This window comes from Manacus candei, unplaced genomic scaffold (genome assembly GCF_025592945.1).
Source record: "Manacus candei isolate 608988 ecotype Guabito, Panama unplaced genomic scaffold, ASM2559294v1 h1tg000003l, whole genome shotgun sequence".
Lineage (NCBI taxonomy): Eukaryota > Metazoa > Chordata > Aves > Passeriformes > Pipridae > Manacus > Manacus candei.
In genome coordinates, this window is record NW_026138051.1 from 73917 (window position 1) to 98443 (window position 24527).

The window sequence follows — 24527 nt, forward strand, 5'->3', positions numbered from 1 at the left end:
ATGCCACAGCCACACAGGGATTTCAGCGACGGTGCCACAGGCCCTATCTCCACCTTACACTGATTCCTGCCCAACTGTTACAGTCCCAAGCCCAGAACCCTGTCCCTACCCCAGCCCCTCAGTGATTTCAGCTCGAGACCCACAAGCTTTATTGCACTGCCAGCTCTGCTCTCTCAGCAGTAGCTCTGCATCTTGCCAGCGCCGCCACGGGAAGCTGCTCCGGGTTCTCACTGCAGGATCTTCATCTTGGCTCCAGCTCTGCCACTTTCCAGCTCCCACCCTCACACTCCCAGTCCCAGTCCCTCAGGTGCTCCTCCAGCCCCAGAATTCCTATCCCAATTCCAAAATCACAAGCACAGCCCTACTCTGATTTCTCCTCTACCCACCCAATCCACATTCCCAATTTACAATCCCATTTCCAGCTGCATAGAGATTTCAGCGACGGTGCCAAAGACCCTATCTCCGCCCCACACTGATTCCTGCCCAACTGTTACAGTCCCAAGCCCAGAACCCTGTCCCTACCCCAGCCCCTCAGTGATTTCAGCTCGAGACCCACAAGCTTTATTGCACTGCCAGCTCTGCTCTCTCAGCAGTAGCTCTGCATCTTGCCAGCGCCGCCACGGGAAGCTGCTCCAGGTTCTCACTGCAGGATCTTCAGCTTGGCTCCAGCTCTGCCACTTTCCAGCTCCACCCTCACACTCCCAATCCCAGTCCCCCAGGTGTTCCTCCAGCCCCAAAATTCCTATCCCAATTCCAAAGACACAAGCCCAGCACTAGACTGATTTCTCCTCTACCCACCCAATCCACGTTCCTGCCCATCAATCCCTATGCCACAGCCACACAGGGATTTCAGCGACGGTGCCACAGGCCCTATCTCCACCTTACACTGATTCCTGCCCAACTGTTACAGTCCCAAGCCCAGAACCCTGACCCTACCCCAGCCCCTCAGTGATTTCAGCTCGAGACCCACAAGCTTTATTGCACTGCCAGCTCTGCTCTCTCAGCAGTAGCTCTGCATCTTGCCAGCGCCGCCACGGGAAGCTGCTCCAGGTTCTCACTGCAGGATCTTCAGCTTGGCTCCAGCTCTGCCACTTTCCAGCTCCCACCCTCACACTCCCACTCCCAGTCCCCCAGGTGCTCCTCCGACCCCAAAATTTCTATCCCAATACCAAAGACACAAGCCCAGCACTAGACTGACTTCAGCTCTACCCACCCAATCCACCTTCCCGCCCATCAATCCCTATATCAGATACACAGCCATTGCAGGGACGGTGCCACAGGCCCTATCTCACAGTGATTGCTGTCATTACTGCCCCAACTGTTACAGTCCCAAGCCCAGAACCCTGTCCCTACCCCAGCCCCTCAGTGATTTCAGCTCGAGACCCACAAGCTTTATTGCACTGCCAGCTCTGCTCTCTCAGCAGTAGCTCTGCATCTTGCCAGCGCCGCCACGGGAAGCTGCTCCGGGTTCTCACTGCAGGATCTTCAGCTTGGCTCCAGCTCTGCCACTTTCCAGCTCCCACCCTCACATGCTAGTCCCAGTCCCCCAGGTGTTCCTCCAGCCCCAAAATTCCTATCCCAATTCCAAAGACACAAGCCCAGCACTAGGCTGACTTCAGCTCTACCCGCCCAATTCACATTCCCGCCCATTAATCCCTATTCCACAGCCACTCAGGGATTTCAGCAACGGTGCCACAGGTCCTATCTGAGCTCCAAACACCCTCCCAGCTCCACAGATGCGATCCTGCCACTATGCTGATTTCAGCCCCAGCCTCTCACTCCACATTCCCAATTATAATCCCAATTCCACAGACACACAGGGATTTCAGCGACGGTGCCACAGGCCCTATCTCCTCCCCACACGGATTCCTGCCCAACTGTTACAGTCCCAAGCCCAGAACCCATCCCTATCCCAGCCCCTCAGTGATTTCAGCTCGAGACCCACAAGCTTTATTGCACTGCCAGCTCTGCTCTCTCAGCAGTAGCTCTGCATCTTGCCAGCGCCGCCACGGGAAGCTGCTCCAGGTTCTCACTGCAGGATCTTCAGCTTGGCTCCAGCTCTGCCACTTTCCATCTCCAACTTTACATTCCCAATTCCAGTCTCCCAGGTACTCCTCCAGCCCCACAAACCCGATTGCAATTCCAAAGTCCAGATCCCTGCCCTAGACTGATTTCATCTCTTGCCCCCCAGTCCATGTTCCCACTCATCAATCCCTATTCCACAGACACACAGATGTTTCAGCGACGGTGCCAGTCCCTCTCTCAATCTTACAGTGATATCTGCTGCAGTGCCACAGTCCCTATCCCTGCTCCACAGTCCCTTTCCGAGCACTACTCTCCCTATCCCATACCCAGACCCACAACCTTTATTTCTCTGCCAGCTCTGCTGTCAGCTCCCGGTAAAGCTGCTGCACGTCCCAATCCTAGCATCTTCCTTTTTTTAAAGGTCTGAGTTTTCCACCCCAGCTCTCAAGCCCACATTCCAGGCCAGGTCTGACTATTTTTATCCCAGCTCCATCCCTGCAGTACTTATGCCAGGTGCATGCTCCCTAATCCAGCCCCACTCTTGTTCTGCCCACAGTCCTACCGTCTTTATGTCTCCACCAGCTCTGCTGCCTGAGCTCCAGGTCCTCAGCTTTCTGCTGCCTCTGCCTCAGCTTTCTGCCGCCTCTGCCTCAGCTTTCTGCTGCCTCTGCCTCAGCTTTCTGCCGCCTCTGCCTCAGCTTTCTGCCGCCTCTGCCTCAGCTTTCTGCCGCCTCTCCCTCAGCTTTCTGCCGCCTCTGCCTAAATCTGCTCCTGGGTATCTCTGTAGCCCGGGGCTGTTGACAAGATCACAAATCAGTCTTTGTCGTTCACTTAAATATCTCTAGGAGCTGTCCCACCCATCCCAAGGGGAACAGCAACAAAACAATAGAATAAACAATCAAGTAGTCAAAGATGAAAATAAAAGTAAAATAAAATTATAATAGAATGAAACATCTTTTATTACTTTTCTTTGTAACAATACTTTCAAGACCAGCCCCACTGAGACGTTGCATCCTAGTCCTTCTGGTTCGGGGGAGCACCCCTGAGCACGGGCTGCTCCCCCACTGAGCACTGACCAAAGCTGGCCGGCACAGCTGCCCGGGACACCGCCTGCCCAACGTCCTGCCTCGGCAGCTGTGGGGGACCGACCCCGGCTCCCCCTGGATCGGCAGCCGAGGGGGTGCTGCCGCATGGCTCCCCACCGCTCCCTGGAGCGGCAGCCGCGAGGGTCCCAGCCCTGCTCACCGCCGCTCCTCGGCCCAGCGGCCGCGCCGATCCCGGGCCGCTCCCGCCGCTCCAGCGCCGCCCCAGCCCCGCCGCCGAACTGCCCCCAGCGCCCCCCGCCCACGCCCTTTATAGCCAGCGGCCCGCACAGCCCCGCCCCCCTCGTGCCAGCCCAGCCAATCCCAGCGTCCGGCAGCGTCCAGCTCCGCCAATCTCCGCCTGCCCGTTCCCGCCCTGCCCGTCCCCAAGAACCCCGCTGTCCCCTCAGGCCCCGCTCCCAGGGGCTGTTCCGCTCCCGCCCGCTGCCCGCCTCCCCCCCCCCGCTTCTCCCGGGAGGGCTACGGGACGGGACGGGACCGCGGACCTCCCGCCCGCCCTTCCAACAGCGCCTGCGGGCGCCGCGGCAGCGCAGGCGCGGCTCCGCCGGATCCCGAAGCAAAGGCGCCGAGAGCGGCGCCTGAGGGGAACGCGGGGGGCGAGGTGGAGAGGGGGGGGCTCCGCGCCGCGGCTGAGCGGGCAGAGCTTGCTCGATCGCGGCCCCATTGAAAGGGCCGTCGCCGCTCCCGCCCCCTCCCCGCCTCCCGGAAGAACTCCCAGACGGGACGTGAGCGCGGAGCTGTGCCACCCGCCCTCCCTGGTCCCAACAGGGCCTGTCGGGGGCTGCGGCAGCGCAGGCGCGGCTCCGGAAGCAAAGGCGCCGGCACCTACAGCGCCTGAGGGGAACGTGGGGAAGGGGGGCGGCGCCGCAACGCGGCTGAGCGGGCACAGCTTACGGGACCGCGGCCCCATTGAAAGGGCGGGCTACGATTGGACGGAGCGGAGGAAAGCGGGCTGGGAGTGGCGGGAGCCACAACCTCCCGGAGAGAGCGGCCCCTGTGCCCAAGACAGGCCACATGCCTGGAGCGGCAGCCGCGGGAGTCCCGCCCCAGCTCACCGCCGATCTCGCCCCGGCTCCTGCAGCTCCAGCGCCGCTTCCACCTCCGCCGCCGAACTGCCCCCCCCGCGTCTCCTCCCCCGCTATTTATAGACCGCGGCCCGCATAGCCCCGCCCCCCTGTGCCAGCCCCACCAATCCCCGCCCGCCCGTTCCCGAGAACGCCGCTGGCCCCGCAGGCCCCGCTCCCGGAGCCCCTCCCGCCCGCTCCCCGCCTCCCTCCCCTTCTCCTGGGAGAGCTCCCGGACGGGACGTGACCGCGGAGCTCCCACCGCCCTTCCGTGGTCCCAGCAGCGCCTGAGGGGAACGGGGGGACGGTGTCGCGCGGAGGGGCCGCGCCGCGGCTGAGCGGGCAGAGCTTGCGGGACCGCGGCCGGATTGAAAAGGCGGGCTGTGATTGGACGGCGCCGAGAAAGGCGGGCCGGGATTGGCGGGCCAGACGCTGCCTCGGGCCCGGATTGGCGGGGCTTGGAGCCCGCGGGGCCGCGGCCGCGGGTGGCGGGAGGTGCTCGGGTGGTCGGGAGGAGGGACTAGGGCCGTGTCGGAGGGGCCCTTCCCGCGGCTCCGTGGCCGCCCCGGGTCCCGCCCCCGGGACCCCGTCCCCTGCCCCGCCCCTTGGTCGGGCTGCACCCCCGGGGGCCCGGCCCCAAGGCCCCTGCAGAGCCCCTCGGGGAGCCCCCCACCGGCACACGGGGCGGTTCCGGGTCGCGAAGGCGGACTGTGCGGCATGGGGGACCGGGGAGCAGCGGCGACGTGGTGGGCCGGGAGTCGGCGGCGGGGAGCGGGGAGGACGCAGAGCGGCAGTGCGCCTCTGACCGCCTCTCCCCACGCAGCAGTTCTGCTTCTGCGGGGACTTAGACTGCCCCGACTGGGTGCTGGCTGAGATCAGCTCCCTGGCCGAAATCTTTTAAGTGCCCGCCCCCACCCCCATCCCCCTGCCCGCCCCAGGCCCGCTGCCCACCCTCCTTCTCCTGCGCAGTCCCCGCTGCTGCTGAAGTTCAGCGCTATTTCAGTACTTGTTCTACTTGTGCTTCTGAAAAAAAGCTAGAATCAGGATAGCCAAAGCAACATAGAAAGTCTATTCCATCTTCAACTACATTACAGGGCAAAGGAAATAAGTGATCCTACCCATCAGTGGAACAGGGGAAGAATGAAGATTAAGTCTGTGAGCTATAGAAGAGAAAAATCACACTGTAACAACTTAGAAGATTGCTCCAAGACCACAGTCACAGGAAAAGGGAAGAGAGCCAGGGGCAGAAACTGTAAGGCCAAAAAGATGATGGACACATCTGTGCATCAATCAGGTTCAGAGGTCACTGCATGCCCCAAGCCTAACAAGTTCTCTGGTTTATGTGTGTTATACACCTATTAATTACCTGAATAGAAAATTTACAATTGAACTTTCACAAAGGTTACAGAGTGATATCCCTGCACTGACCATTGCAGCTGAGCTTCTGCTACACATTCTGACACGTCAGGTGACTGAATGTTTGCTTGTTTTCTAGGCTCTCCTTACAGTCCATCCAGGTCATGAAATACAGAGGGGATTTCTTGAGAGGCAGCTTTTAGACCTCATTCCCTTACCTTCATGGTCAATGCCATCAGCGTCACTCTCCCTCTCTTCTTGCTCTTCATCGAGAGTTCCTCGTGTTAGTATTAGCTCAGAGGGACCCATTGCAGAAGCATCAGGTCCTTGAAGGGAACAGAAACGGCTGTACACAAACCAGCTTGCTGAAGGTAAGGGAGCGTGTGCACTGACAACTTCTGTCTGCACAGAAACCCAGCAATGAACACCTGCTCTAAGGGGACAGAAAGCTGCTTGTGGATCCCAGACACAGGACAGACTCCATCAGCACCTACTCGCCTCATCTAAGGAACAGAGCAGCCAACAGCAGAGCTTTCTCATATTCTGATCTGACTGTTTCGCCTTTTCTAAAGTATTTCATTATTTCTAGTAGGTCCCCTGCTTTAGCTACACAGCGGGGTTTCTTCCAAACCTGTGACTGACACAGGAAGAGCTGAGTGTGACCAATCCCACAGGAACTAAAGCCCCACTCCTCTAACGTGGAGCGGCTTTCACACTTCTGCTGTGAGGACAAAGAACCACTGCACTACTTCACAAGGCAAACTCTTCAGAAAACTTCTGCAGTAAACTTTATCTTCCTGGGGAGGTACCTGCCAGTGTGCTGCCCTGCACACACACGCTGCCCATGTCCTTCCACAAGTGTTCCAGCTGCTCTCTCTTTTGTTTATTTTGAGCTTTCTCCCGTAGATAAAGATTTACATGTGGATTCTGAGAACATTTAAAACATCAGGAGAAGAGAAACCTCACCCAAACCCAGCAGCCTGTCCCCCAGTCAGAGAGCAGAAGTCACTATGCAGGTCTTACATTTCAACTAAGGTTACACAGAACTTCTGACTAAGCATGGAAAGCAACCTCCAGTCAGGTGGAATTCTAGGACATTTTCTAGGACATCTAGGTGGGATTTTCAGCAGCACCGGGAAGCCAAACTCTGTGTAGCTGTGCCTGCAGAGAACTGTCCTTTGGACAGCCAGAACTCAAGGTGAGCAGAGCTACTGATTTTGGCACTGCAATTCAGTCTTTCTTACTAAGTCAAACTAGTGCTCTTCACTGGTGCAGGAAGATACAGGGATAGTCTCAACAAATCCCTTTGGAAATTTATTTTTAAGAACTCTCTATCCATCTGAATGGAAGACACAATCTTATTTCCCAATCATTTTCACACAATTAGCTCAAATATTAGCACTAAACCAGTGAGCAACATCTGTTTTACAAAATCTTTAGTTTTGTAAAGATATGCTCCACCACATCTAGGAAAAAAAAGGCAAATGGTGGACTCCTTCAGGACAGGAGTTTTCCCACAGTGAGTACGACTAGTAAATGAAATGTTAGACCCTCTCAACATAAAGGCAATTGTGTGCATAAAAGTGACCCAAGATACACTGTTCAGGTGTAAAACAGCTAAAAACACTTACCAGTGTTTTTCTCAGGCGCTCGTATTCTGGACGATACTCTCTGAAAAGGTGAATAAAGGGAGTGCATTCAGTCTGAAAAACACATGATTTGTATTGCAGAAGGATCATCCTGGAGGCTTCTTTTTACTCAAAAAAAAGTTTTCTCTAGGCTTTCATGTTTGAGAGACATTTCAGAAAGACTAACAGTACTTTTTTCCCCAGATTTGGATTCTGAAACCAATGGATGCAAAATCAATGAACATACTTCATTAAAACAGCAACAATTCAAAACTTGGTATGGAATTACAAGAAAAAAATTACTTCACAGACTTGCTGGCACAGATAGCTTTTACTTTTTCACAGAACAGCACAAAAATTCATCTCTGAATAGTTCCTTTTTACTGCTGCTTTTTATGCTGATACTGGACACCCTAAGCTACCTTGGCTATGGCAGCTGTACACTCCTTCAAATCAAAGGAGCAGACTCATGAATCAGGACCTTCAGGAAGTGGTCACTGGGTCACGGACCAGAAGTTATCCCCTTACCTCTCCTATTCATCTACAGCTTTAGAAAGCTGGGTAAAAAACTCACCCAGTCCTGTGCCAAGCACTGCAGAAACACCAACCACCTGGAAAAGAAAACACACCAGAACTAGAGAGTAACTGAGCCAGATTTTTAATACAGAAAAAAACCAAAATAAAAACAAACAAACAATCCCCCACAATGACAACAAAAAAAACAACACCACCGAAAAACCCAACAACAAATAACTACTAATCTAAACCTAACAACACCCATCTAATCAGCACAGTGGCCTAAGAGTGGGCAGTAACACTTCTGCTCCTGTCCAGCCCACTTTCAAACTCTTCCTCCACTTGCTGTTCATGTTTGTTACTTCTGCTTTTTGGTTGTCGGTGATTTTCTGTTTGGTGAGTTGTTGGGGTATTTTAGGGGGTGTTTCTTTGGGGAAGGAGGTTTGTTTGGTATTTTTTAACACCACAGGGCAATTCAAAAGAAAGGTCAAGTCTTTCTGCTGTTTACTTGTTTATTGTTAATAACCCAAGTTCTCATTCTGCATCTAGGGTTGTAAGTGGTTAGCAAGTATCAGTGTAGTAGAATTAAAGTGCAAAAGAGACAACAAGAACTGACCTTTTGGCTCTGAAATAGTCTAATACTTTTTATTTAGCCAAAGCACATTTAAAAGGTCCCCAGAACAGCAAGAGAGGGAGAATTTAATCAGTTGCTATGACAATACATTCAAAATGCACATCTACTTTCTAATTTCAACTTGTCTCTCATTACACTTCTGGCCATTTGTTCTGCTTGTATTAAATCAATTCTCTAAAAATACCTTGAATTAAGACTATTACCAGCCAGAATCCTACATCCTCTAATGAAAATTCTCCCTCTTTTTCATAGGCAAGACAGTCTCAACTACTGACTTCCAAATGGAAGACCTTTCCCAACACAGCCTTGCATTTGATCATTAATACAGGAAATGTGCAGACAGCTCTCCAAAGGATTTTAAGCATTAAGGCCAGGCGCTGTGCCAATATATATAAATATTTATACTTACCCTGCACTTAAGTACAAGCTGCCTTTTACTCCGTAATCCTCTTCATAGGACCTGCTCTCCATCCAGTGCTCCAACAGTTCTGACAGGCAGATAAATATGACCTGATCAGCAAATAAGGAACAGGAAGTATGTTAGTTCTGTATATGGGACCACTACAATCCCTTTTGAAATTCTGCATATTGTTCCACACAGGACACTTACAATATTTTTGTTTTGGCTCTGTTATCATTATCTACATGAATGGAATCATTTCGTTCCTGTAATATCCACGCAGCTGAGAAGGCTTGCTTTTTCTTAGTAAAAGCTGATGACAAACACAATCAGCTAAAACCTTTACCACATACTATGGGATCATTAACAGCCTCTAATGTATAGTGTTGTCAGAGAAACAATTAATTTGTCCTCTCAAAACCTGGTTGAGTGGAAGAACAATCTTCTTCTTGTACAAGCAAATATAAAGGGGTTTTTTGTTCATTTATTTGTTTTTGAGATTCTTTCCCTTCTTCCTATGTAGTACATTGCCCAACTGTACCTGACACTTTCAGAACAAGGAAAATTACCTCAGGTGGGAAATGCTGCAGCAAAGAACACTGCCTCTTACCAGCCTATCTTAGCTTTCATCTTGTGATTAAAGTTCACAGTTCAATATTAAATTATTCAGGCTGCCATTCAGTGTGACGAGCTGCAGTGTAACAAGCTGCAGTGTGACCTCAACACGGTGCCGGCCCGGCCAACGCCTCGCTATGCGCGGGCGCCGCTCCAAAGCGCGCCCCCGAGCGCCGGGCCCTGCCTCGCAGTCGCCGCCTGGCGGACACGGCCGGGAGCGGCACTGCAGCCGCGCGCCCCCCCCCTCACCCCCAAGGACCTCAAGGACTCCCGGAGCGCAGATTGGCAAAAATAAACGTCCTGCAAGACCGACGTCGCCTTTCAGAAGTATTTCCTTCATTTTTAAGAACGATAAAGTGCCAAATCAACAATAAACGTTATTTCATCCCTTTGCCAATAATAATCGTGCAGCTTGCCTTCCTTTCTGAGCTGACAGCAGACAGCTTGGATGCCCTGATGGAAACATTAGACAACACTCTCCAACGTTTCTTAAAACCTCCTTAATCTTTCCTGTGGTAAAACCCACCCTTGTCATTTGATCGAGAAATACCAAGGCAAATCAAAGAAACCCCACCACCTGACACAGGTCACAAGTTACGAGAGAGACTCCAAGCCACGGGAGGAAAGCTAACAAACAGGTGAAGTTTCAAGGTTTATTGGATTCAGTTATTGTTACACAGCCAGGACAGTTTTGTCTCAGTGACAAATATATAAAAGTGTCAATTAAAAGAGAGTGAAGAACAAAGAATTAGGCAATGGGACAAAATAAGTAAAAAAACTCAAGTACTGCAAAACACTGAAGATCTTTACTGGGTCACAAATAAGTAGATATCACTGATCTTATGGGTTTTTTACTGTTTCTGGGAAGAGAGGGAAGTTAGGAGTAAGGTCAGTGAAGGCTGAAAAGCACAATAGAAAATTTTAAGTAGTGGTTTTAAGGCTGAGACAAGCTTTGGGGCTTTGTTGTTTTGGTTTTTTTCCTTAAATTATTAGACAATTTTTAATGCTACACTTTAATATTAGATTGCGGAAGATCCAGGGTTTTGCAGCTCATTTTATGGCAGGATCGTGCTAAGCTTGGGCAAATATGACTGAAGCTGATGTCAGTTATAGGGAATATTTCAGAGTTAGTTCTTAGGAAGCTACGAATGTGTATTAGCTTTGTGACTACTGTTCTAAGTAATGTTACAGCTGGGATTAGGATTAAGGAACTGAAAAAAACATCTGGATGAACAGAAATTATTGAGAGATGTTTCAAAATCTGAACAATTCAGATTGCTAAACAAAATGAACAGAAGTCAAAATTATTTGTTTTGTCTTGGAATAACTATGGTAGAAGGAAAGATTAGGGTAGTTGTTAGATTTTGTAGTTTATCTGTATTTGAAGACATTACCTATGGAAAAAAAAATCATGCTTCCTTTATTTAACCAATCTCAGGTTCTGAGCTCTGTGAGGTCTGGGACAGACATTCTTCTCTGAATCCAGCTATGCCAATGGATTACATTTTTTCTCAAAACTGTTTTCATTCCCATGCAGTAGATTACCTCCTTTGCTAGCAGTGTACAGCCTATGTGGGCATTCCTGAGAGAGTTGGATTAAGGAGTGCTCACCAATCTGATGAGAGAAGCAACTTCTAGCAAGCACTGGTAGATATAATCTCCTAATGACAAAGCAGGACTCTTGAGAAGATAGCTATCCTCTGCTTTAAGTTGGAGAGGGAATCATATTTATTGCTACTTTCAATTTAACTTTAGAAGGCAAAACTGAGAAGTTTGGCTATGTTAAAACCTGTTGTACTATCTCCTTTTCCTTTCTGTTTTCTAAAGCTGATTAGAAGGGATCTTTCTTTCTGCATATTTATGTCCACAAAGTTTCTGTAAAGGTATAACAGAATTGTGGCTAATTGCATCCTGTAAAATTAAGACAGCTGAGTCTTACCATTTGGGATATGGCTGCTTCTTGGTAGCATAAGCAAATAACAGATGTGCAGAAAGAAAGCATGACATGAAACAAACATTTATTAAAATGGACTGTACAGACAAATTAAACAGTTACTCCCACAAGGCACAGGAGTAAAATATTTAAAACACAGAAGCCAATGAAAACACCAGATATTGCTAAAACATATAAATTCTAAAATGTAAACCTATGCTGGAGGAATTTGAAAACTGAAAAATAAAGGAATAAAGCACTTAAAGTGCTAGTGAAGTCTTACTTTTTTTAATAGCATGCTGTTTAGATAATACATCCATGTCTATTCTTTCAAATTTAGTTTCTGTAACTTGAAGCCACTGTCAGGTTAGGTCAGGTCCTGTTTAGAAAGTGAAAGTGGAATTCAGGAAGTGCAAGTATTAAAATTTGCCTTATATTTTCTCTATAGTTAGTGGGGTCCTTGGCACCAAAGTTTAAAAAACTGATGTATCCCAGCTTGGGTATGAAAATTTCTATAACAAAGTATTTAGACACAGTACAGTATTCACATCCTATTACCATGAGCTCAAAGTGGTGGCAGGGTGAAAGCCTTGGGTTTTTTTGGGGGTTTATTTTGTTGTTTTGTTTGGGGGGGGTGGTTGTGGTGTCTGGTTGCAGAACAACAGGACTATCATTTGAGGCAAGTGAGGAATCAGGAGGAGATCTTGGAAAACCATCTGTACCAAGAGGATCCAGTTATTTTGTTGTCACTTTAATACCCCATTTTAAAAAGGAATGACAAAGACAGGGTTAAACCAGATTTTAGTAAATATAAAAGTCTTGCAAGCTTTGTGGAAGGTCTCATTGTGACTATTAAGAGAATTGAACCCAAGTTAGAATAAATTTAAGCCAAGCAAAGAAGTATCCACAAAGACCTTAGCTACAAAAGAAGAGCAAAAAAATCCATGGAGCAAAAATGCAGTAGACTTGTGGTGAGAACTGTACTTCAGACAGCTTCCTCCTCTGTCTAAAAAAGAAGAAATCAATATTTCATAATTATTCCTCTAGTCTCTGGAGAAATTTGCCTGGGAGAAAAGAGCCCAGGGCTGTCACAAGAAGAGCTCTTCGCTTAAACTTATGTCATTATTCTGTGAGAGAAAAGAATACTCCTGCCTTATGAAAGACACTACCTCCCTCCCTGCTCCCACCCCCATGATCCCTTAATACATAATACATATTCTGTCTCCTTGAAATAGTTAGGGTCATCTCACATTTGAAGGGACCCATAAGGATCATCAAGTCCAATCCCCCACTCCTTGCAGGACTACCTGGCATAAACACATCCACGTGCTCCTTGAACTCTGACAGGCTTGGTGCCTCGACCACTTCCCTGGGTCGCTGTACCAGGGACCAACCACTCTCCCAGAGAAGAGCCTTTTCCTAATGTCCAATCTGAACTTTCCCTAATGCAGCTTCACTCTATTTCCTCATGTCCTGTGGCTGGTCATCAGAAGGTGGAGATCAGCACCTCCTCCTCTGCTTCCCCCTTGAGGAACCTGTAGGCTGTGATGAAGACACCCCCCAGCCTTCTCTGCTCAAAACTGTACCAGCCAAGTGACTTGAGCCACTCCTCAGAGGTCTTGTCCTTGAGACCTTTTGCAACCTTGGTCACCCTCCTCCTCTGGAACACTATAATAGTCTGATGTTCTTCTTGCACTGAGGCATCCAAAACTGCACACAGCACTCAAGGCCTCACCAGTGCAGCGTAGAGTGAGACAATCAGCTCTCTCGACCAGCTGGTGATGCTGGCCTGATGCACCCCAGGACACAGCTGGCCCTTCTGGCTGCCAGGGCACTGCTGACTCATCTTCAGTCATGCTTGTTTTCAGCAATGCATGCTATTCATATGGCAGAATTTTGTAAAGGATGTGCAAACAAATCTGTAAATACTAGTACAAGATTGATGCAAACACAGTACTCTTTTTTTAAAAAAAAACCCTAACCTTAAACACAAGTGTACAAGAGACTAGTTTAAAAAAGTAAAAATACAAAACTGTTGTACTAAATCAGTTAAGTGGTGCATCCTTAAGCATACTTCAGTTTAGAGATCCCCCAAGAAAGAAAGAACCTGGTAAATTAACAATGAAGTGAGAGCAACCATGACTAACCCTATCTATTTCAGAACTCTAAGTCGAAATTACTACAAATCAATCCTTCTATTCACATTACTTCATTGCAGACCATTTGCTTGCTCCATTGTCACTACATCTTAAATTTATGTACAACTACCATCAAAGTATGCTGCTTTCATGCATGTACTTTGGGGGAGTCCACGTACTTTTATCTTAGTGTACGTTTTCCCTTCAACTTGCTAGGAACTGCTCTGAACAGGGCACACAGCATGTGACCACTGACACTCAACAGCAGAATCCACTATCTGTGCTACAAGACATGCATAATGCATTACTGCCATTTGGAACATGGAGTCAGACTATCTTCCATTATTGCTATCTCAGAGAGACCAAATCCCAGTAATTCAGCTAGCAGAATCTGCTCTTCACATAATTTCAGGGGCACATGGTCCACATTCTGTCTCTGCTGTTGACAGATGTTCATATGGCTATGAAACATTAAAATGAGAGAATACCTCATGAACTTGGCATAAGTTACAGGACTATATTCAATAAATCACTCATGTACTTTGTGGCAGACTTGGGAAATTAATGATGGCATATGTGATTTGGCCAGCAAAAATGCATTATGTGGATTTATTACAGTTGCCAGTGCCCTGTTCTTCCTGTTTAACAAGCCAAATTTTCAATATAACCACTCTAGCATAATAGTAGAGAAGAACTTGAGCTAAAGAGAGAAGAATGTGAACAAGCAGTTCCTGTTTCCTGAAGTTAGTGAAAAGAATATTTAATACTCAAGATTAATTTAGACAATGAAGGCAGTGACAAAACTGGGATTGGAAATGAGTAAATTTTAAGCCCTGTTTCTGTAAGTGGGTCACTGTCATCCTCCCCATTAGAGGAACTGTTGTTACATTGGGTGAAACAAAGTGAAGACACGGATCCAGGGAGGGGTCTACTCTGGATGCCTTAGTCAGGGTTCTTTTGGCACACATAGAGCAGGAAAAACACTGGCCTGAAGTAAAGCTTACTTGCAAATGACTATTAAAAGACACAAAAATAGAAAGTTTTGGTTAAGGGAGGACGACGACACCAAAGCCCAGTGGTTCTGGTGAAATACATAATTTTTAGTTGACACTGTTCTTCGTGCATGTTACTGAACTTTCCTATGCTCCTGTGGAGGATAAGTCTGCCAGGGGAGATTTTGGCTGTAGAAGCCAGGAAGACAGCAGAATGGCTGATGCTGCAGTCTGTGCACACAGAGATCCAGGATATTTCATGCATGTTCCCTAGAGAACCACAATGTGCAGGTTGGCCATAGAGCCTAGGAGGACCTCTAATACAGTTCACTTGAGCCTTGTTCTTAAGTCAGTTGGTCTTTTGACTGCTGAAAATAATAACCTATTAAGATGCTGAAGCACAACAAATCACATAATTTTTAGAAATTCATACATAGCCATCAACTTTCCAAGTTTCAGGTCAAGTTTCAGGGAATGGTACAATCAAACTCCAGTAAATCAAAATTCCTGTGTGTCATTAATGCACTGATTTTCTGTATAACCTATCTTGTTTCCCCTAAACATTTCCTGTATAAAAGAGTTCTACTGGCTACACAAACCTATGCAGTCTTACCAGCCTGGAAAACAAATTGTTTGTTTTTCAGTGAAACAAACAGACTGCTATTTCAGCACTTCAAATAGTCTCCTGTTATCAGGAGAAAACAGAAAAAAAATTTTAGTAACATCTGGTTTTTAAAGAGAGAACATAAAAGCATTTGTGGTCATCACATTTGGCCAACAGAAATAGCCTGACTTGCACAAAGAATTTCAGTTTGTTTAGGAGTCCAAAAGATGGAACAACTGAAATGTTAAACTGTAGCACCAGTAATACTTACTTTCCTAAAACCAAACCCTAAGGACCGGAAGGAACTTAAGACAGAACAGGAACATTGTGCTTATATTGCATTAAATAGAAGACAATAAGATGGTCACACTTGAATCTGCACTTCAGTAAAGTCTGGGCACGTTTGCAGTTCTACTGGAAGATTACTGGAACAGGTCACACAGCTTGGCAATCTTCTCCATTTCATTCGTCCTGTTTCCTCTTGGGCTTTTTGGGATTCCGGGATCGACTCTTTGCTTTGCAGAGTGGACAGATGGGCGCATTCCGATGAATTTGTTGGTGGCACGATAAACATGCCTGAAATGCAACATTGCAGGCTCTTGTTACAAACATTTAAGTGGCGTTGTTACATGAGTTATTGAGTACTATATTCTAAGTTACAGTACAGGCAAAAATAAGTCTTCTTGTCTTCAAAAGCAAACCACTGCTACATTCTATGCAATCTAGGTATCTGGATTGTACAGTAATTTCAGGCCAAATGAAAAATTGGAGTATTTAATTGAATTAAAACTACAGTTCCGCAGACATGTGGTTCATACATCTATCAGTAAATTCTATTTTGTGTTAAATGTTCCAATGAGGTGTTTACATGCATAATAGCTCATTGAGTCAGAGAAGTTACAGTGAAGGTTAATTGTGATGTCATAGAATTTCAGGTAGGAGCAAGTGATAAGATGAATTCCACCTATTTAACACAAGGTACAGAACTCTGCCTTTTTGCTCCATACTAAGCCCTTTAATTTCCATTTGACTGGAGCATACTACTTGCAGAAAAGCTTTTCAATTGCCGAACTACAGATAGTAAGTATATAACTACGGAATGTATCTACATCAGTTTGCCTACTTAGTCAGTGACTCTTTGAAACCTTGGCAGGATGAGTACCTCTACAGAATTACTTAGCTCTTCTTACTACAGAAGGAGTAGAGTAAAACTGTCACTTAAGTGCCTGTGGTTAGTTTAAGTTAATCTCAGTGTTAGTCTTGAAGATCCCAAGTGCAGAAACAATCATCTTTTCTGGTAATATATACCATCAGTAATTTCCCTCATAAAATATGTGCATTGCTTGTAATATGACTCTGTATGGCATTAACTAACAGCTACTTGTTTTCCTCTTGCCAAGCTTTTTTTTTCTTTCTTACATGACTTTCTCCCAAGTGAAACACAAGAGGAGTGGGAATTGCCTAACATCTCTGCTGATGCAGACTCCTAAGTCATAAAAGATTCTTGTCCTTAACCCTGGATGACTGATGCTACTACTTTAAGTCTAATGGTTGTTCTTGATTTGAACCACTGCAGGGGAAATCAGAATCAGGACACATAATTTTTCCTTTTTGCAAATACCAATCAACTTCATAAACATAGTGTGTTCCAATGGCAAAACAGAAAACCCAGCACATTTGTCTCCTGACCTTCATTGGAGGTGGCTGTTGTCTGAAAGTTGCTGTCTGTCTGGTATCTTGTTTTCTAGCCACTTGCAGCTGTTGGGCAGCTGCTGCAGCTGCAGCCAGAGACTCTGGGATGGGAGGCTCCTGTGGCTCTGTCTGCCATTCTGCCTTCTGCTTTTCAAAGTAGCTAGACGGAAGAATAACAAAGAAAAAATGTAACCGCCTTCTGGGGTATTTCATTAGTCTGTAAAGGATATTTTGTGTTAAAATACAATGGATCACATTTCCCTATGATGTTCCTCCGGAGTCAAATTGCCTACACTTAAGACTAGTTCATAAACAGAGTCAGTAGTATTTTTCTCTGCATTTGTACACTTCAGCCAGATTCCAGATTGTCAGCTTCTAAGGTATCTTGATGTACAACTGGATATAAATCTAATCCAATCAAAAATAGACAACAGCTTCAGATGCAAATCTGTCAAAGAGTTTTTCTGTTTTATTCTGTTAAAATGAATAACTTTTGTAGGCAGTAAATAAATAGATTCTTTGTAGTGTCAAGGTGTTTGGAATGTAAAACAACATTTCTAAAGAAATACAAAGGAAATCTTGAAAACTGTGTGCCTGTGAAAATTATTTTAATTATGCTGGGCATTAAGAGAAATATAAGCTTCTTAAAACATCCCTTGCATTTTAAACTGATTGTTAAACAAAAGACATTGTTCTTTGAATAGTAGCTAATTCTGTCACTCTCCCCCACTTTTATCCACAGCTTGGATAAACTTATTTGTTGACAGTCTTAGGGTTAGGGTTAAATGCCACTGCCCTGAGCAGGCAGCAAAAAGTAAAATTCTGACTAGCAGCAGCACAAACTAACTGAAGAATACTTGCTTTTTATCCTTCTCTTGTATTGCCTCCTACTATTGCTTGCTAAACAAGTAATTTTCAGGGGAAAAAAAAAGTTGCTAGAAAATGCAACATGTAGTATAAAAATCTAGACAGCCAACCACCCCTGAATTTTTTCATGTCATATGTAGACTTTGCAGCTTGAAATAATCTAAATTTACCTTGCAACAAGTTCAGACTGAATGTTATCAAATACATGTCTTCGCACATTCCTTTTTTGTTAACTTTTTTGTTTTTCATGCTTACCTCTTGAGTTCTTTTTTCCACCTACCAACCAAAGTAAAATGAGAAAATGACCAGTAGAATTGAGAGAAAGCATAAAGCCAGATAATGTTTACTTTGGAGACTTACTCAAGGGACAGTTTCTCCTCCTCCTCACATAGATCTGGCAGCCTCTGCAATCCCAGAGTCATTCGCAAAGCATCTACGTGCTCCTTTAGGGGCTTGTATTCCTCATGCAGGCGACGAGTAGATTCCAAAAGCTTGTTAAGATCATTCTCAGACTGCTTGATAGTATTCTCCATCTGAAACAGGAGGATGGGCATGCTTGTAAAGAACTGTCCCTCTCTGATTGAGCAAGAGACTGTATCAGAAAGATTTTTTTTAATGCAAGCTGGAAGAGACTGGAGACAATGCAATAGTAGAGCAAACAGTTAAGGTATTGGGAGGACGAAAATTGGGCAAGGAAGAAGCAACGGAAAGTGACATATGAGATACATTTTCATTTAAAAAAGGTGCACTCAACCTATGTGACCTTCTGAACAAAGAAGCAGCAGGTAGACAGGCTACAGATAAAGTCAGCAAGTGAAGACTGATGGAAAACTCTCAGCAGACATTAAAAAAGAAATTAAGGTAGAACAAAACTAATTTTCTGTGTTTCTAAGATATCTGAACACCAACTGTCAGAAGTTAACAAACAAACAAGGAAAGGTTCCTGTTTCTCTTACTGCAGTAAATGGGAAAAGCAGCAGAGAAAAAGACAATCTAACTGGAAAAAGAAGGGAGGATGAAACAGAGGTTGAGGTTATGCAGCTGGATAGGGGAATGGACATTTCAAGAGATAAAGAAATGCAGTCTGCACATCCAGTATATAGCTTGTACTTGTTTACAATGTGGGAGCTGTTTTGCTCTGGTGCAAAGCAGAGATATCTTCAGAGCTAGAAAGCACTAAGCAATCATGCAATTGACCTAACATGACATAAAAAATGCACATTTAAAAAGATATTCCCTATTTACCCCCTCTAATTGGCTCATCTTCCCTGTTTATAAATTGTTTTTCTCTTCTTTGTATTAATTCCCTTCAGGCTGGTGCTTCTTGTTGTTTGGTGGTTCCACTCAGTGATGAAGGTCAGTTCTTACTAAGAACTTAACAAATACCATGCATTTTCTCAAAATCTTTCTTCCCAAAACCTCCAGTCAAAAGTCCCACCTAGCTGCTAAAGTTTCTCTGTTTCTGGGTGCTCAATGAGAAAAGCCTAACAGGAAGAACAGTTTTCTGTGGGACTGCTGGAGTGATGTTATTGTGGATACTGGTAAAGTCATAGCCAAAATAGGCTTGGTTATCTTTCCTCTTGGTGCAAGTGCTTACTATGCCAACATTACAAAATATCCTGCCCAATACAGGAAAAAAACAATTACCCTGCAGTAAATTTACTTTGCACTCTGTAGCATCCTAGGATGATGTTGTAAAGTCCAGATTATTGAACCAGTGATAGTTCACTGATGTGCACAATTCCACAGCCTGTGGAATGATTCATATGCCACTGTGTCTTAGTCAGACTGTCTGCAGCTGGACTGTTGCATACCACATTAATATCAGCGTGGATCAGTCGCAGCTCCTCCACATGGGCCATCTTCTCTTGCAGCAGCAGGTCCATTTCCTGTTTATATTCCTTCAGATGCCTCTCCTCAGACTCCAGGGCTTCAAATTCTGCTTTCAGTCGTGCCTTTATCTTTTCCATCTGCAAAGTTTTATTCCTGAATCCCAGTGGTAATTAAAAATAGAGAGACAACAGTAAGTCACTGAAACATATTTTTGTGAGATGTCACTTTATATGTGATTAGATAGATGGAAGAAGGCAATAGCAGCAACAGAAAAGGGTAAAACTAAATATGTCTGAGAAAGGTGAGGTACAACGAGAGTACTGAATTCTAATCCCAGCTCTTTTGCTGAGCTTTTCAATGCTATGAGAATTCTTGTACTGAATTATGAAATTAATAGAACATTGTCAGATTTTAACAGTTACTGTAGATTCAGAGAATTTGTACCAATAGAATTCTACTGCATCAGTTGACCCTAGTTCCAAAATAGAGAAATGTAGAAAATCTAGGTTTAGCACAGGATTCTGAGAAATGTAAAATCAACTGTAGATAGAATTTAAGTACGTAGCTACAAATAGCTACAACATTGTATTATTTAATGTCATTGGAGTTGCTGTGTCATTTACTACACAATGACATATAGGAGTCTGAATGTAAATATTGAACTTAAACCAGTAAAAAGAGATCTTCTCTACCCTCCATTTTACATGTGGCAGTATCCCACTAACCTAACATCTACTCCTCTTTTCATCAAATCTCGTTGTTCTCATTTATTTAAAACACTTATTTAGTAACGGCAGCTTTGATTACTGAAACTGGGAGTATTTGTCCTCAATTTATTTCTTGTTTTCTCTCCTGTATTGATTACATGTGTTCACCTAAAGACAATGGAAACAGATCTATTTCCTCACTGTTACTAGTCACTGGTGCCATGCTCTGCCAGATTGCTACAACAAATGAGTTGTAGGGGCTTGTTTCAGTCCAAATGATTAGCTTTTGACATTAGGAAAGAAAAAGTGCACACAAATTACAACTCTTCCTGTTAGCATCAGGCAACATGCAGTAATTTTTAAAACAGGAATCATAAGTGTGATCTCTAGACTGCCTAATGAATTTTGCCCTCATATTTTTTCCCTTCTGTTTAAGTTCTTATACTGCATTAATGACAGTAGTCACTAAGTGTGTCCCAATAGGGCATTAAACAGTGAAACTAGCATCTCCCATCGATATATTCATTCTCATTCTCTTTTAGCTCCTCCCAGCCAGAACAATGAGTATTTAGGCATTTGTTTAATTTTATGACTGGGGTTATTTCTGTGGAAGTATTTAATGCATAAAAATAAGCATGTGCCTATATGTTTGGATTGTGGGTATGAAACACATTTACTGAAAACAGTATTCCCTTGACTACAAATTATATGTATTTATCTACAGATACAGATATAGATATAGGTCTTCAAAATCAGATCTCAGATTCAAAATCAGATTCCTGAATCCCTTCAAAAACCCAGCTAAGCTGCCTTTAATAAGAGACGAAGATCAATGTGCCTAGGAATGGATGACTTCTTTGATTTTGATTGTAAAGACTTTTTTTCCTCTGTATGTAGAATACATGGAAAGCAGAACAAAATTAAGTCTGCTAAATCTATCAAAGGCGAGTTGGTAAACATAAGAAATTCTCATGTTTATTCTGAAGAAAATTCTTCACAGAATGCAAGCTCCTTTTAAAAGATTTGGGGATGACTAAATAGGTTAATTGGATCAGATTTTGTTAAAGGTGACTCAAAATAGACATCAATATTGCAAGTAGGCTTGACCTTCTGATATTAATTTTTTTTTTTATTTAACATACATTCAAGCAACTTTCTTGATACTTCCTTGTACACTTAAGCTAGTAACATCACCTTTACGCTACCTTATGCCACAAAGTAATAACAAAAATCTGTTAAATGCAGTTTACATATCACCTTTGAATATACTATCAGAAAACTGAGTGCACTGTGAATTTCCAAATACAGGATACTACTCTGAAAAAAATAATTTAAATGAAGTGTTACAATAATTGGACCACAAACTGTAGCAGGCCATACCTAGATCAGTATTTTAAAACAGAGCCTGCCTAACAGTTGAGGTGAAAAGCATTCTTCTTAGACTGTAAAGTATTTGTTGTCTTTCTACAAATAGTTTGGGGATTCTAGACAAATATTTTTGCCTGATCTTTGTTCACCTTTGTGGCATTGCGTAAGGAAGGCTGAGGCCTACACTTTAATTCACTTTTTCCATGCGTAAACTGTGCTTCTTAGAGATGCTGTTACCAGCCAGAAGTCTCTGTGACCACCTGCACATACTGCCAGTGGTAACGCCTTCATCCCCAGCCCTCTCTCCTCTCTCCCTGATAGCCCCTCTCCAGTCGTAATGTCCTAAAACACTTCTCATCGCCCCAAGGTTACCCACAGTCGGCATGCCTTCCACCCCCCAGCTACTTTCAAAATCACTGTCCTCTGTAGTGTGTTTTGGCTTTTGGATGCATGAATTCCTACTAAATATAGGCAACTCAGGCCTAATCCTCAAAATCTGTGCCCTTAACCAAAGAGTGGCAATGCCCTACCTAAAGCTATGAAAAACGTCCCCGATGCGGGAACGTGTGGTACCACGCCTGACTGTTTAGGAGTCCCCTCTTCCACAGCATCCTGTGACTCCCCCTGCGAACGACGCTATATACAAATTCCTGGTGTATCGCCTTGCACGAACCGCAGAGCGAGGCAACTCCGGCCCAGTGGCTGGAGGGAACGGCAGAAAAGCCTCGGTCCGCTGCGTCCCCATCCCCAGCGCCCCGGGGCGGCGGCCAAAAGCAGCAGGCAGGGAGATCTCCCGGCCGCCTCCACGCCCTCGGGCGAGCGGGAGCGCAAGGCAGGGCAGAGAGAAGCCGCCAAGGTTCAGCTGCTCCCTCTCGTCTCCCGCACGGATCCCTCGCACGCACGCCCGGCGGGCAGAGCTGGCCCTGGCATCGCCCGCCGGGGGATGAGCGGCTGCCCCGCTCGGGGGGCTCCGCCGGTGGCCGCAGTGCTGCCCGGCCCGGCCCTGCCCAAAGGCACGTCCGCCCTCGGCTTTCCATGTCAGACTCTGCTTTCCGTGCCATGCCCTACCTTTCGCAGCCCGTCAAGGCTCCTGCCCGGGCGTCAGGGCAAAATAAGAGATTCAAGACAGAGCCTCAGGAATATTAAATAATAAGTCAAAAAACTTAAAAACAAACAAATCACCACAACACCCGCGACCCCCCAGCTGCGTTAGGGCTGCTCCGTCCTTCCCATCACTCCGCCTCCTCATCACTCAGGGAAATTTCTCTGGAAATGCACGACCGTTACCGTCCTTCACTACGCATTCCAGCGTTAATTACCAGCAGCAGACGCTCCTTCCCTGCTTAGAAAAATGTATTTTGAGCTCTCATGGTAAACCCAGCGGTAGTTTTCTTTCCCTCAGTAGCACAATAGCTAGTTTCAGATTGATGCATGTCCTCCGCTCCCCCGAGGAAAAAGCTGCTTCATGTAACTGATGAGGCACAAAGCAAACATACCTGATCTCCTTAATGCTCTCGAGTTTGCACATTATTTCTTGCTCATCTGCCATGCTTTTCACTCCCGATTTAAATCTCTTATGAAACGTAAAAAATGCCAAGGGAAAATTAAAAAAAAAAATTAAAAAAAAAAAAAAAGAAGAAAAAACATACAATAGACACAATGTGGTCACCCCCTCCTCGCATATGGGCTCTGAGCCTGTGCAGGAGACTCTAGTGGGAGATATGGGAATTAGAGTCCAGCTTCCTATTGCTGCCGAGGCAAAGAGCCTGCAGAGAGACTACAACACCCACAAGGCAGAGCAGAGCTTGCCTGCCCTTCTTCCTGCATTTTAAATCGATTTGTCAAACTTCATTATGTTAAAGGTTGTTAGGAGTGCAAAAAGAGGAGAAGGCTTCCTTCTGAGATCTGTGCAATGTTTAGCTTTTCATTAAAATAGGCACTAAAAGACTGTGTAATGGGTTCATGATTTTGATTAAAAACTTGGACGTAAAGGTAAGCTGTAGTCATAATTACTATCATGCTGTTTTGTATTGGACACTCTCAGTGATGCAACTGTTTGGAGTTCAGAAAGTACAGATTTTGTTCTTTAGGTTTTTCTTTCTTTTTCTGCAACTGTACATAGTACTTGTAATTATTAAAAAAAAACAACCCCAAACCAAATCAAAACAAAATGGAAAAAAAAAAACCACCCTAAACAAACCTAATGCAAATAAAACTCTTAGGTTGAGGAAAGTGACTATTTGTCTTTCTGCAGTCTACAAACATTCTAGCCAAGAATAACAGAGCACTTTATAGAGCTTGCTGAATAGACCTTCAGTCTTTCCTTAGCCAGGTAATTATTCTGTAATGTACTAAGCACTTTGTTTTAAATTATGAAGGTAACAGTTGTATCTCTACGCTTTGAAAGGTCTCTTCCAGGATCTGTCCTAAGAGATCCATGGTGTAAATTCACAATCATGACCTGTATGTCCAAGCATTTAATCTGGGGTTTCCCAGCTCTCATGGTCATGCTGGGCTGAAGCATCAGCACATTAGAATGAATGTTAAGCTCAAGGTCTCGACAATCTGTAGGGAAACTGGATTCTGCAAACATAAACTTGTGTGCTACAAATGTATAAGCAGCAGTACCATAGTCTTAGCAAATATAATAGACCACTCATCAGTCAGTAGCATGAGGCTGATGAGAACAGGGTAATTTTTCTGAAATACATTACAGAAATGTTATATGGAAGGCACTGGAAGTATTTAACTTCTACTCAGCACTGATCAAACTTGCTGGTGTCTCGTCTGAGGCTCTGAAAAGGAAGTGAAAAATTAAAATGGACAGAATGCAAAGGAGAGCAATGAAAATGATAAGATTTTGGGGGAACACAAAAGATGGTTGAATACAAGACAGTATGGACATATTTACATGGCAAGTGGTAGCTGTGCTTGAGTTAGGGCTTCCAGTCACAGAGCTGAATGTCCTGAGCCAATTGCTTCTACAGTTGCAGACTAAGGGCAAGTGGTCCCCCTTATGTATGAATACCTGTGCCTAGAAAGCCAGCAAACT

The 24527-nt window shown here is 45.2% G+C and overlaps 3 protein-coding genes across 7 annotated transcripts; all 3 read right to left on the reverse strand.

The window, feature by feature from the left end:
* Positions 1 to 337: 337 nt before the first annotated feature.
* LOC127471386 (translation initiation factor IF-2-like) lies at positions 338 to 4911 on the reverse strand. The gene is made up of 3 exons (XM_051788227.1): positions 4455 to 4911; positions 1639 to 4017; positions 338 to 1222 (listed from the first exon to the last, which is right to left on the reverse strand). Exons 1-2 carry the CDS (start codon positions 4909 to 4911, stop codon positions 2924 to 2926), a joined length of 1551 nt encoding a protein of 516 aa, XP_051644187.1. The 3' UTR covers positions 338 to 1222; positions 1639 to 2923.
* A 150-nt stretch (positions 4912 to 5061) lies between these two features.
* LOC127470116 (GPN-loop GTPase 1-like) lies at positions 5062 to 9335 on the reverse strand. Of its 2 annotated transcripts, XM_051785279.1 has the most exons (5): positions 8736 to 9335; positions 7751 to 7787; positions 7180 to 7251; positions 6358 to 6475; positions 5062 to 5874 (listed from the first exon to the last, which is right to left on the reverse strand). In XM_051785279.1, exons 1-5 carry the CDS (start codon positions 8795 to 8797, stop codon positions 5711 to 5713), a joined length of 453 nt encoding a protein of 150 aa, XP_051641239.1. In that variant the 5' UTR covers positions 8798 to 9335; the 3' UTR covers positions 5062 to 5710. The 2 variants fall into 2 exon arrangements, with proteins under 2 accessions (XP_051641239.1, XP_051641249.1); XM_051785289.1 differs by lacking the exon at positions 6358 to 6475 and having other exon boundaries at positions 7180 to 7219.
* Positions 9336 to 11903: 2568 nt separating this feature from the next.
* ZC4H2 (zinc finger C4H2-type containing) lies at positions 11904 to 23232 on the reverse strand. Of its 4 annotated transcripts, none has more exons than XM_051785467.1 (5): positions 22972 to 23232; positions 19382 to 19553; positions 17928 to 18100; positions 16698 to 16860; positions 11904 to 15584 (listed from the first exon to the last, which is right to left on the reverse strand). In XM_051785467.1, exons 1-5 carry the CDS (start codon positions 23022 to 23024, stop codon positions 15471 to 15473), a joined length of 675 nt encoding a protein of 224 aa, XP_051641427.1. In that variant the 5' UTR covers positions 23025 to 23232; the 3' UTR covers positions 11904 to 15470. The 4 variants fall into 4 exon arrangements, with proteins under 4 accessions (XP_051641427.1, XP_051641445.1, XP_051641436.1 ...); XM_051785485.1 differs by lacking the exon at positions 22972 to 23232 and adding an exon at positions 22795 to 22963; XM_051785476.1 differs by lacking the exon at positions 22972 to 23232 and adding an exon at positions 22763 to 22784.
* Between the last annotated feature and the right edge of the window lie 1295 nt (positions 23233 to 24527).

Excerpts from the sequence above, each read along its gene's own strand:
- LOC127471386 (XM_051788227.1), bottom strand. The coding sequence starts at position 4,911 with ATGCCGCACAGTCCGCCTTCGCGACCCGGAACCGCCCCGTGTGCCGGT. Across the intron at positions 4,018-4,454 it reads GCTGGGACCACGGAAGGGCG|CTGTGCCCGCTCAGCCGCGT; the intron begins GTGGGAGCTCCG and ends CGGTCCCGTAAG.
- LOC127470116 (XM_051785279.1), bottom strand. The coding sequence starts at position 8,797 with ATGGAGAGCAGGTCCTATGAAGAGGATTACGGAGTAAAAGGCAGCTTG. Across the intron at positions 7,788-8,735 it reads AGCTTGTACTTAAGTGCAGG|GTGGTTGGTGTTTCTGCAGT; the intron begins GTAAGTATAAAT and ends TTTCTTTTCCAG. Across the intron at positions 7,252-7,750 it reads AGTGCTTGGCACAGGACTGG|ACTGAATGCACTCCCTTTAT; the intron begins GTGAGTTTTTTA and ends TGTGTTTTTCAG.
- ZC4H2 (XM_051785467.1), bottom strand. The coding sequence starts at position 23,024 with ATGGCAGATGAGCAAGAAATAATGTGCAAACTCGAGAGCATTAAGGAG. Across the intron at positions 16,861-17,927 it reads GAGGAGAAACTGTCCCTTGA|CTACTTTGAAAAGCAGAAGG; the intron begins GTAAGTCTCCAA and ends TCTTCCGTCTAG. Across the intron at positions 15,585-16,697 it reads AACAGCCACCTCCAATGAAG|GCATGTTTATCGTGCCACCA; the intron begins GTCAGGAGACAA and ends GTTGCATTTCAG.